Raw genomic sequence first — 13,001 nt, forward strand, 5'->3', positions numbered from 1 at the left:
AGAACTCACAAGCAACAATTACAAAAGGCAAGAAGTAACACTGTTTTATTCAGGGCCCCAGATGCAGCTGTGACAGTAATATCCAAACAGAACACGGAACAGAACTGCATGAAAAGGCGCTGTCAAATAAATGCCCATAAATAAAAAAACGTTTATAATCATCTAAACTAATTAACATCAAAACACAATGACACATTTGATCCATCCTTTGAATGAAGATCATTGGATCAAACATGTCATTCCCCTATATTGGGACATACATTAGCCTGCCATGATTGGGTCTCGAAAATCTTACAACACCATCCTAGATCCCCACTGTGACGTCACAGTCCAACCCACAATTCCCACATCATGAAGTTCAGGTATTGAAACATTTGGGATGACCATCAGATCTTTATTCATCTGCCACCCATCATCCCCATGCGCTTCCCATGATAACACTACCGATCATGACACTGGCAGAACCTTGAACTAAAGACAAGTTAGCATTTTAATGTTGCATCTTAAGAACACTTAGAACTGTTTCCCAGACTAAATTGTGCTAAGGGGCAATTTGAAACCGCCATGGGACACTGTGAAATTGCCACCAGACCAGTTTCATAACTAACATGCCGAATTATTAAATGAGGTTATGTTCACTGCCTTTCCCCTGCACCCGTGAGCTTGGCTCTTTGACCTTGAACGTATCATAAGTTGTTAATTCCTTCCCTCTCATACAATCCTGGGAATGTGTATTCTTCTACTGTGCTTTCAGCCCATGTGGCTGCTAAGCAAATGAAAACATCTGAGTTGATTTCTACTAAAGAGACATGCATGCTGTGAGGCCTGCTTACAGTACCTCGATCTACCCTACATACTTACCTATAACCTATCTTGTCATTTAAATGCTATCTACTTAAACTTCAATTGTTTAGGACACTCTCAAGTCTAATACCTTCCTTTTTAGTGAGCTATTCTCACAACTGATATGTGCGCGCCTCTTTTCCGTACAATGTTTGCATTTTCCCAAGTGGTACCTAATTATTATCATGTACAGTCAATATTTTCCGCCGAGGGAGATGGTTTCTGCCTAGTATTGCCTATTATGAGCAATGCTTGTTTTTGTTTAGCCCTGCTTGTGAGGTTTACCACAACACTGCAGCATGTTACATTTCAGTTGTAGCCAGCTAATTCACTTGCTGATTGTTGGCTACATGTGGCGCTGTTGATGTTGCTGAATGTGTAGTATATTGATGATTCTAGAATGGTATGGTGAGGTTGACACAAATGCCACATGGTGTGTAATCATTAAGAAGAACATTGTGACCACTATTGTGAGTATTATGTGTCATCTTGTAGCTCTGGTGTGGATGCTGCACAAGTGGTGTGTTGATAATCCTGGTATAAGTAGTGTGTGTTTGCTTGTGGCACTGGAGCGGTTGTTGAATATGCGGTTGTTGCACATGGTGTGCTCCCATCATTCAGGTACACTCCTAGGTGCAGAGAGTGACATCCCGCTATAGAAAGTCTGTGTTTTGCTGGCATAGAGTGTGTTTAGTGGAACTATTTTGCATTCCTGAGTACTGCGAATGCCCAGTTGTGCGCATAGTTACAAAAAGCATTGTTTTCGTTATTTTCATGGCACTGGTTGTTGTGTCATGTTTATATTGTTCATCCACGTGTAATGTCTGTGTGGTGGTTGCAGGTGCCATTTCTTTTGCTATTGTCCGGTATGTCTGTGCCTGAACCGTCATCCTTCTTGTGTCTCTTTACAACTGTCTTTGCTGTCACGTGCTGACCTGTCATTCCCAGTGGTTTTTCATTCTCTTGTAACCCATTTAGAGGATTGTGTGCCCGAGAAGAAGGTACCACTGATTTCAGAAGACCCAGTTGGAGTCTCTCATGGTGGTGTAGCCTCTGTCTATCTGTCGATAAGTGGCAGACAGCAGTTGCTCATGTATTGTGGTTGTCCCGGTTGGTCAAAGTTTTATTCTGTGGTATTCACTGCATTAGGTTTCCTTTCTCTTCCTATCTCAATTTTTTGACTTTGCTACAAGATTGGTGTTTAGGTGTTGTCTGATACTTGTTGCAAATGTGTGTCTCAGTGAGGTTGTATGGTTGTTCAGGGGTTTCAGCCCTATAAGTGTGGTTCTCTGGTGTCATTGGGGTGACAGCTGAGGGTACTCCAGGGAGTGTGATTCCAGGTTCAGCCGTATTGGGACACATATTGTTGATGGTTCCTTGGGTATGGCAGGCCTAGCACAGATTAAGCTGGTTGAAGTGTTTGGCCTTCTTTGTGGCCATGTCTTTTGGAAGTCACGGTGAGTGTTTCTTCTCTCTTTCCATCCTCCTCTCATTCCTGTCTTGGCTTTGTCTCATTTATTCCTCCTTCCTGCCCTTGCTTTGTGGTAGTGGTAGTGTTACAAGTGATCGCATGTGAGAGCATGGAGGCATCTGAGATATTGGGCCTCATTACGAGACTGGCGGCAACCAGCCGGTTTTTCCGGCTCCGTTACTGCCGGACTCGTATTACCATTCCACCTCCGTGACTCCCAGAATTACCAGGGTATTACGACCCTGGTGTCCCAGGAATTCCGGAGGCGGAATTCGGTAATTCCCCATTCCCATTGAGTCCCATAGGAATGAGAAGGAAGGAGAATATAATCCCAGATAGTAGTGCTTAATGTCCTCCAATTCTTGCTTTCTGTGAACTGTGCCATAGAACTCAATGGGAATGGGGAAGTGGAAACACCGGCACCATCTCGTGATGGTGCCGGTGTTTCCACATCCGCCTGCAGGCGGGCGGTGTTAAACCCGCCAGGTCAGACCTGGTGGGAACGCCACCTCCCGCCTGCATGGCTCGAGATCGGGCGGTCCGGTACCGCCACTGTTATTTCCGGACTGCCCGACCCGTAATGAGGCCCATTGTGTGTGAGACTGTAGAGATGTGTTCCCATGCGTCGGTTTTCAGCTTATTGTGTGTTGGTGTCTCCCCGTGTGAACCTGTTGCGTGTTACTTGACTACCTCTGAGAGCATTCTTTGTTTTCTGTCCCTTTTCTGTGTGGGGGGGGCATATAGGAATCTGGTTCCGGGACCTGGCCCAGCTATGTCTGCATTATGCCTGTGCTGTCGTGAGTGTGTGATGTAAACTAAGGAATGTATGGAATGTCAACAGTGTTCCCCGGGTGTCAGTTGGAGATAGCTGCGTGGAGAGCATTGATCGGCTTCACTTCTGAGTCATCCTTCTTCCTTGGAATTCACCTGGCCAGATCACAGCAACAGTGTATAAAATATGCCTTTTACTTCTGCAGCCACAGAGGTTTTCATACATGTGCTGGTTGTATTGTCATTTACCTGAATCGTGTCCTGCAAACCTTCCCCCAACTTCCTGTGCCCAGATTGGGACTTTACAAATTGAGTTGCTATTTTATTGTCCATTGTGTTCAAAAAGGAACATAAGGTAGAAGTAGACATTTCTTTTTACGGTAATCCCCCATGTAAACTAATTACAGAACAACGAGGCCGAAAACACTGAGTATATTTTCTCAAATGTGTGTATTCTTTTGCACTTTGTTAAGCAGAATATACATTGGGGTGAGCTAAGGGAATGAAAAAACGAAGGGGAATATGGTGGGAGGATGTGAGGTGCAGGGAGGTCTACCCCCGCATACATCTTTTTTTAAAAGTCCGACAAAAACGAAAATACTTTTTCGAAATTCGACCAAAAATAAAATCGACCTTTTCAGCCTTGTTATTTAAAATTCGGTATTTCAATATAGAACCTTCTCTTACCTAACAATTGACTTATTTTTCTTATCTCAGAATTTGCTTACTGCCAAAATATTAAGCAAACCAAACGAAACAAAATGTTTTAATCCTCAATTTTGAATTGCAGACACGTGGAATGATTTCCACAATTTTTGGTTTGGAAATGTATGACTTCCTCCGAACAAAGGTGATCTGGAGAACTGGTTTTACGGATTGCAATTTCACTATACACAATGTCTCAACCTCTTTTATGCATATGTCTCGTTCCCTCCGTCCACTCTTTCTGTCTCAGTTTCTCCAGCCCCCTACATATCTCTTTTAAAAAACGTAAGTCTCACAGGTGTTAATCCTCTTAGTAGCTTCACCACACATTTGCTCTGTATTTGTACTCCCCCCCCCTTCCACCGGTGGCTATCATTTGCTTCTTCGCAATGCTGGTCTAAGTGTCCTCACTTGTGCCTGTGAGCTGATCAGCCCAGACCCTAAGTGATCAAAATGAGCGGGAACGGTCAGGAGCGGTGTTCCACTAATTATATTTTTTTCTGTTTACTATTCCTCTACTCTTTATGACCATATTCACCATTCTATATAGAGAATTTGCCCCTTGATGTCCCTGGGCAAGTGTAAAGTTGCCATAGGAGCCTTAGTAACTAGTCACTTAGACTATTGCAAATGCCCCGGCCACAACACCTTGTCACATGTTGCCCTATGCTTCCTCCTACCCACTTTCCTGCCAAGACTACAGTTTCACTACTTTTTTCGGTACACTTCTACCACTGCCTAATAGCTTTTTGAATCTCACCTATGTAGATGTGTCTGCTTCTCCATGCAGAATATGTCTGTGGACCTCGCTTGTTTCCTTGCTTCCAGTTTCAATGCACCCTGCACACTACTAGGCTATCAATGTCCATATTCCTCTTCTATTTCTGATGTCTATCAGTGTTCGTAACAAGTATGTATGTCTACTAGATAAAGCTATCAAAATCCCTTAATCTCGTTCCTACAGGTGATGTGAGGCATATAAACTTGCACTGGTGTTTAATATACAGTTTCATAAAGAAATGTTAAGTAGAACATCATTTCGCGTTCTGAATGATCTTTACGTAGTTAGAGCATCTGCTAAATTCTCTGAATGAGATTTTGTGGAAACTGCTCAGTCAACATGTAGATCAACAACTGAGTGAAGAGATTTTTTGGGTCATTTCTTTCCAATATTGTAACTGTGTTATTTTGCCTTTTTAGAAAAGAATGCAGAGTAAACCTCTGTAGTCAACAGTACAGAAATACATTTACTTGGAAAATTAGGTATTTATGACATTTAAAAAAAATATAAATAAGGCCCAAAAGAAGTGATGTGTTGAGCACACATGTGCGACATGCTCTCATAGCATCCCCAGACAGGAAGCTGGCATCAGAGGTCACTGGACTGGATAGAATGCAAATCAGACATATGAAATACTGGGCAAATTAAATAGAGTCTATCAGGTCGAGCGAGCATCCACTCCCACAAGCAAGGGCAAAACTATAACAAAGACAAAATTGGCAACTTCATAAACAGAAAAGGATCTTGTCCAGATGAGGGCAAATCCCTTTTCTGTTTCTTTGGCTGGACAGAAGAAGCAATTTCAGGAACTACCGTGGCCGGTAGATGTCATGTCTTCCTTAGCACATGTCAAGTTGATGGAAGCACCAGCCAGCCGGATGTTACACTGGATTTCACTGGCTAATAAAGCCTGGTTGCATGTTATCCCCTTTCATGACCAGATGTGTGTGTATTGATTTGTCTGTGATCTGTCTGTGAAAAATCTGTAAATATTTTCATTTCAAATCATGTCAATGTATGCACAACGTTAGGCCGTGTGACAGTGGATGTTCAATACTGTTTCAATTAAGTGAGATGTATTCGATGTGGGCGTCAGCTGCTCTCAGTATATCCCCATCTTCTGTTGGTCACCTCTAGCATGTAAGAGCAGCTTCTTCTGCCAATTATCACCCAACCACAGGTCTGCTACTTGCGGGTATGCAGTGATAAAATTGCGGCAAAAATGTCGCCTTTACAAAAAACTGCGGCAAAAATACAGTGATTTGCCGCGTTAAAGGTGTACCCCATTACACCATTTAAAAGGAGCGGGAGTTGCGGGGGTGTCCCCCTCTCCCCTTAAATGGTATAATGCATCCGGGGATGTCCCCCGCATCATTAACAGGGATTGCGGCGGCAAAACCACAGCCCTTTGTGCCGCAATATTTTGTGTTCACGGCCATTTTTGCCGCGATTTTAACACATGGAACCCTACTTGCGAGGATGATGCAACACTGGCCTTGCCTGTCTAGTTTCCATCTTTCTCAAGTTAATGTGTTAACGTCACCTTTTTTCACAAAGAGTAACCTCAAACTGGAAGAAGCAAACAGTGGTGTCCATGTTCCCTTTTTGTGTGTCCTGAAACAAGCATGTTGCCAGTAACATTGCATTCCTCGAGCATTTCAAGTGGCTGTGATGCAGCTGCAGTGACGTAATCACAAAGACCACGTGGCCACGCATGAATACGAAGGAAAACTCCAACCCCCTTTACCTTTTATCTACAATTCAGAAAATCCACAAATCTTTCAATTATGCCAACTATTTGTTCAGAATGATAATGCTTTTGCAAATGCAATGCCACTTCCCACACTGCAGCCTGCCAGCAACCTCTGGGTCCAGTAGTGGGCAGGATGTGTCAGTGACTGTCTGTGACGTCGGAAGTGCATGATAGGTGTCTACTGTAAAACGAGTGCAGGTGGCATTAGTCTGAGGGGCCCAGGCTGTACAGGAAGGAGTCCCTTCGCTTTACTTACCCATTGTACTTGACAGAGACTCCTGCGTATGAATGGTTCCCACATTTAGTGAAGAGAAACACCGAAGACAGAGCCAACGACACCACAGCGACGATCACCGAGTACTTCATTATGTTCCGGCATTTCATTTTGGTCTTGGATATAATGATGCCACCCACTATTTGGCCTATCACTGCTCCTGGAATTAACACACCACCTGTGGGGGAAATGAAGATACAAAATTTACATTTTAGGACTTATCCAGTATCTCCAAATCATAACGTGCCTTAAATTGACTGTGTGCCAGTGTTTGTCAGAGGAACGCAGTGCAGGCAAAACAATGCAGTTTCAGAATAAATGTAACTCACACGTGTTTGTTTCTTACTGTATTGTTGTTTAGCTTTCGTTTTACTCGAACATGTTTATTGTGGTTGTATTATGTGTCGCTGCATGGAGCAGGGACACATTCACTGATCTACGTCATTAGTTAAACAAGCATTGGCAATGGCAATAGTTTGGCGTTTACAGAGGTTATTTGCATTTTGCATTTATAGGTTCTAGGGTGCAAGGAGGAGGGTGCAAAGTTTTAAATGAGGATGTAATAAGGGGCCCGGGTGTGCAAGTGAATGAGAAGGAAGGAAAATATAATCCCAGATAGTAGTGCTTAATGTCCTAAAATTCTTGCTTTTTTGTTGCTTTCTGTGAACTGTAGTCCTACAGCTAGTGGCAGCCCACCATGCTGAGAGGACATGGGGTTTGTTCTCAATCAATGCCGGGGGCCATCGACAACCCAGAGCCATGCACAAATCAGCCAAACCCCTTGTTTACTCTACAGTCCGAGAAGGCCCTGGAGGGAGCCCTAGTATTCACTAGGTCGGTATTGAGGTCTGAAAGCGGAGGCAATGCGTGATTGTCCAGGGCAAGTCTGTGTCCATCTTTGTCTTGTTTCAGGAATAAAAAAAGAGCAGGCTGAGCCTGGTGCAGAGGCTGTGGCTCATCACACACAAAAAACACCAGCAGAGCACGAGGGGCTGCAGACAGGCACCAAAGCTCACACATACTGATCCACATGTGCAAGCCGGACGGCATCGCACACTGCCAAAATGTGTATACCTCCAATACTCGACCCGATGTGGAACTCACACCACAAGCCATCCCCGACCCCCCACAAACCCACCCACACAATGTCTGCACACCTTGGTGATGTCATTATGAAACAAAAGGGGTTGTTCATACCACATGGTAAATTCATGACAGTACATTGCTACTCGTATGTCTGCTGTAATTTACATCCAAGTTCTACATATTGCTTCAAACGTAAGCTAGACGTCCCTTGACGGTGTGGTGGGTGTGTGGACTCAATCCATACATATAACAAAAAGCAGTGGTTTAACTCATATGTCCGCTGTATTAGTTTAGCAGATCATTTAGTATCTGCTAAACTAATCATCTTTAGTATTTTTCAATTCAAACCTTTTGACAAGAAAAATATACAACATAGTCTTGGCAAAGATGGGATATTGAACAAGATAAGCATTGCTCCAATCACAAAAGTGTTATTGTGAAATCAGACAAATATTACATCATATTTGACAATCACATGTATATTAAAACAGAGCTTAGGTTCTGAAAAGGAAAAGGAAGGGGAACTAAGACTCCAATGTTTCCTCAGTGCATTAGAACAAATTTGTGCTTTAGTCCTATGTGATCTGAAAGTGAATACAAGTCTGCTTACTCAGACATTTTGTCTGATTCCTAGCTAGGAGGACCAGACTTTGGGTCAGCTAAATGCTGAATCAGAGGACCAAACCGTAGGTCATGTCACCTCCTCAATCCCACCTCACGACTGTACACCCCAAACACAAACTCAGCACCCAGATATCTGTGTTGGACAACCCCCAAAAAAACGTCAGACTCAAGCCCCCGACCCACACAAGACCCCCCCCCCCACCAAGGGGGAGTCAGTCTGTGCTTCCTTCACTTTGGAGGGCCATGCTTGCAGGAAGCAAGGTCACAAGCTAGTACATAGTTTGGTTATCGAGAAATAAAACAACTACTTTCCACACTCTTGAAAATCGAGAAACAACATACACAAATCACATAACAGGTCCTGTGGCTTCTGACAGTTAAATCCCCGCAGGAAACAGCTGCACCCTTTCAGGCATGCAGGTGTTAGTTAATTGGGATCTACTACAGTGGGTCCCATGGAAATTCAACCCTTGTCAACCGCTCGTAGGACATTGTGGCCGAATAGTCGGCCCATTACAGTGTTTTGCTGCAGAGGGGTTGCTTTTGGGGTACACAAAACACCAGCAGAGCACGAGGGGCTGCAGACAGGCACCAAAGCTCACACATACTGATCCACATGTGCAAGCCGGACGGCATCGCACACTGCAAAAATGTGTATACCTCCAATACTCGACCCGATGTGGAACTCACACCACAAGCCATCCCCGACCCCCCACAAACCCACCCACACAATGTCTGCACACCTTGGTGATGTCATTATGAAACAAAAGGGGTTGTTCATACCACATGGTAAATTCATGACAGTACATTGCTACTCGTATGTCTGCTGTAATTTACATCCAAGTTCTACATATTGCTTCAAACGTAAGCTAGACGTCCCTTGACGGTGTGGTGGGTGTGTGGACTCAATCCATACATATAACAAAAAGCAGTGGTTTAACTCATATGTCCGCTGTATTAGTTTAGCAGATCATTTAGTATCTGCTAAACTAATCATCTTTAGTATTTTTCAATTCAAACCTTTTGACAAGAAAAATATACAACATAGTCTTGGCAAAGATGGGATATTGAACAAGATAAGCATTGCTCCAATCACAAAAGTGTTATTGTGAAATCAGACAAATATTACATCATATTTGACAATCACATGTATATTAAAACAGAGCTTAGGTTCTGAAAAGGAAAAGGAAGAAAGGGGAACTAAGACTCCAATGTTTCCTCAGTGCATTAGAACAAATTTGTGCTTTAGTCCTATGTGATCTGAAAGTGAATACAAGTCTGCTTACTCAGACATTTTGTCTGATTCCTAGCTAGGAGGACCAGACTTTGGGTCAGCTAAATGCTGAATCAGAGGACCAAACCGTAGGTCATGTCACCTCCTCAATCCCACCTCACGACTGTACACCCCAAACACAAACTCAGCACCCAGATATCTGTGTTGGACAACCCCCAAAAAAACGTCAGACTCAAGCCCCCGACCCACACAAGACCCCCCCCCCCACCAAGGGGGAGTCAGTCTGTGCTTCCTTCACTTTGGAGGGCCATGCTTGCAGGAAGCAAGGTCACAAGCTAGTACATAGTTTGGTTATCGAGAAATAAAACAACTACTTTCCACACTCTTGAAAATCGAGAAACAACATACACAAATCACATAACAGGTCCTGTGGCTTCTGACAGTTAAATCCCCGCAGGAAACAGCTGCAACCTTTCAGGCATGCAGGTGTTAGTTAATTGGGATCTACTACAGTGGGTCCCATGGAAATTCAACCCTTGTCAACCGCTTGTAGGACATTGTGGCCGAATAGTCGGCCCATTACAGTGATTTGCTGCAGAGGGGTTGCTTTTGGGGTACACAACCCTGCTAGATTTTGGAAATTACAAAAAGCCGACTTCAATTATCAATAAATACTGCGTGGGACACTTTGCTCTTTGCTACAGAAGTAGAGCCTAGGTGCCTCGACAGAGGCCTGAGTGAGCTTTATAAATGGTAACACCTCTTAAGGACATGCATCAGGTGTCCAACTGTACCCAGTCCCATTAAGATATATAGTGCACTGCTCCCATACCATAGCCTCAAAATCCTAGTACAGTGGGAGTCTTCACTGCCCTGGCATGGGGACATTGGGGGGGAGACAGGTGACTGTTATGGTAGGGACAAGTGGCAGGTGTTTTCTAGCATAAGCAGGTGTCAAACAGCCTTACTTCCACTTAAGCACTTTATGCCACGATCCATGCATTGGCACGTGCTTTGCAATAGTCGCTCAGTGTTAATGTTACATTTGCTTTTGGTCCACAGTACACAGTACATTTCACAGATCTTGCTTCTCAGCAGGAAACCTCTGCAAAGAACACTCAGCCATCATTAAAACCCAATTCTCACACCCTCCAGGCACGTCCCTGTTACTCTGAGAAGTATTGGAGCAGTTGTGAGCCTGTGCATGTACCGTCTTGTTCCCAGCCCAAACTAACAATCTAAAAGGGAAGAGTTCCGGGTGAGGGTACCCAAGTGCACGAGTCGTTGGTGTCCTGTGCACAAAACTACTCTTCACGCAGGTGCACCCAATGCAGGTGTATTTGTAAAAGGGGCTGCAGGTGTCACCGGGACTGAGTTGCCGTGGCACAGCTTATGCACCAGGTGATGCATGGCATGCAATCCATGGTGCAAGTGCCACAGGGTATAGACGGAGCAAGCATGCTCTAGATAAGGGTAAAGTCTCTTCTCAGGTGGCCAGGAGAGGGCAGATACTTCCTGATGCCAATCCTGGGGGTGATGTTCTTCAGGTGGATCACCTGGGTGGAGATAAGGCCCAGAGTAGTGCGTGGATTCCAGAGGATGAGACGATATTTTTCAATTGAAAGGGATATTACCTCTCCAGCAAGAGGTTATGGCTTGTTGTCAGTCAAATGGTTTTCAGCCTACAGTTAAAACCAAACTACTAAAACCAAAGATTGACATGTCTAAAGCTATTTTATCAAACAAACATGTTTTTTTAACCCTGAGCTTAAAGGTCTCCCTCAGTATCAAGGCTAAACTACAGGGAATGGTCAGAGGGTTGCTTTATCTGCATGTTCTGTCTCAAATAAAACCAAAACTCACAAATCCCCTTTTAAAAATATTAACAACCACCCTCAAAAGTGGGAACGAAGTGGAAAAAACACATTTTCTTAAAATGAACTACATGTCCCAGAATCCCTCAGGGACTGTGACGAAGAAGAGGGCTCAGGAGGCATACAGAAGTAAAGGACATTCAAGAGCACAAGGCTGGCAATTAATGAGGAAGTGTGACCACTTAAGGGATGCCGAGTCAAGAGACAAGCAAATATCAAATGCAGGTTCTGAGTAGCACCTGTGTTCACAAACCTTGTCTGACTTTGGCTGCACTCAGACAGAGTTGAAGAAGTTAATTTGTTCCCCAGGTGTGCCTAATAGCTGTGCCTACAGAGCTGAGGTTGTGGAGCTACACGAGGCCCGCGTTCAGAAGCAAGCTGAGGGAAGCAGGAGATAAGGAGAGTCTCTGTGGTCAAGACCACATCAACGACAATCGTGCTGCAGTGGGGTGTGGTTCCCAAGAGTGCCTGAAGTAGTAGTAGCAGGAAGAAAAGTCGGAAGTGGAATTCACACGCAACTGCAGTGTTTTGGAGCTGGTGAGTAAAGCTACGTACTCCAATTCACTAAAAGCTCCTTGCTGGTAACTGCAACCCTCTCTATTTGAACTTGCATAGAAGTAGAAGTGAGTAAAGTTGTTTGTTGCTGTGGGAAGTATAGACAACAAAGAAAATGTATCATGTACATATATAACATCTTTACTCGCCTGCTCTTCCTCATCCTCGATGCAATGGGTATCTCCTACACCAATTACGCAATGATACACAGATCCTTCTCACCCTCACTGGTAACTATGACACAGACTCTACTACTCTCGACAACATCTAAAACACCATACAAGCTTGGATGGCAGACAACGGATTATGTTCACACAAAAAGAGTAGGCAACACACATCTGTGTTATAGGCTATGAGCAGCCGAAAAAGACCCAAGAGAGGTCCAGTTGGTAAAACCAAACCCAAGAGTAACTGTGGTGTGGACACGAGCGCGTGTCGGGTGTTTTTGTTGTAATCCAGGAGATGTCCTTGAAGGATGTCAACAAATGAACACCACGTGGACTGGTCAGCTAAGCCGTGCCACATTTTGAGGCATATTCTGCTTTAAACCTCAGGGGAAGGAAAACTGCTGGCTCCTTCCCAGACTGTTCCAGTCCTATGACACCAAGGGAAAGGTGGTAACGTACTACTCCATCTACCGTTTTTTATTTTCTCATAAACTGGTCTCCGATTTACGAAATATACCAGCTTTTGAGGAAGCTTAGACTGTCCTGATGAATGTGGCTTTATCAAAGTTAGGCCACTGAAACCAGTCAAAGGTGTTTGTTACATCTAAAAAGGCACCAATGTGCCTATTCTTTAGCTTGAACAAACCGTTTTATATTGTCCTACTTCCCGTTAGTAAAAATAAGCCCTGCATGGGAAGCGGTGACTGTATTGTCTTTGTGTTGGAATAGGAATGTATCCACTTCCTGTATGTTTGTGTCATTTTAACCCTAGCAACCCAGGGTCAGTGTGACAATCAATGGGTTATTAAAGGATTGTCTATCCCATTAGATGCCACACGAGTTTTCTAAAAAGCAAGAAATGT

At 44.0% G+C, this 13,001-nt stretch overlaps 1 protein-coding gene across 1 annotated transcript in view; it reads right to left on the bottom strand.

Moving 5' to 3' along the window:
• The window catches only part of SLCO4C1 (solute carrier organic anion transporter family member 4C1), an 812,270-nt gene that overhangs the window by 254,394 nt on the left and 544,875 nt on the right, over positions 1-13,001 (bottom strand). The window contains exon 8 of the mRNA XM_069625459.1: positions 6,581-6,776. Within this exon, the coding sequence (XP_069481560.1) occupies positions 6,581-6,776 (196 nt within the window). The remainder of the gene's footprint in view (positions 1-6,580; positions 6,777-13,001) is intronic.

The sequence above is a fragment of the Ambystoma mexicanum genome, chromosome 6p (genome assembly GCF_040938575.1).
Source record: "Ambystoma mexicanum isolate Mex_15411 chromosome 6p, UKY_AmexF1_1, whole genome shotgun sequence".
Classification (NCBI taxonomy): domain Eukaryota; kingdom Metazoa; phylum Chordata; class Amphibia; order Caudata; family Ambystomatidae; genus Ambystoma; species Ambystoma mexicanum.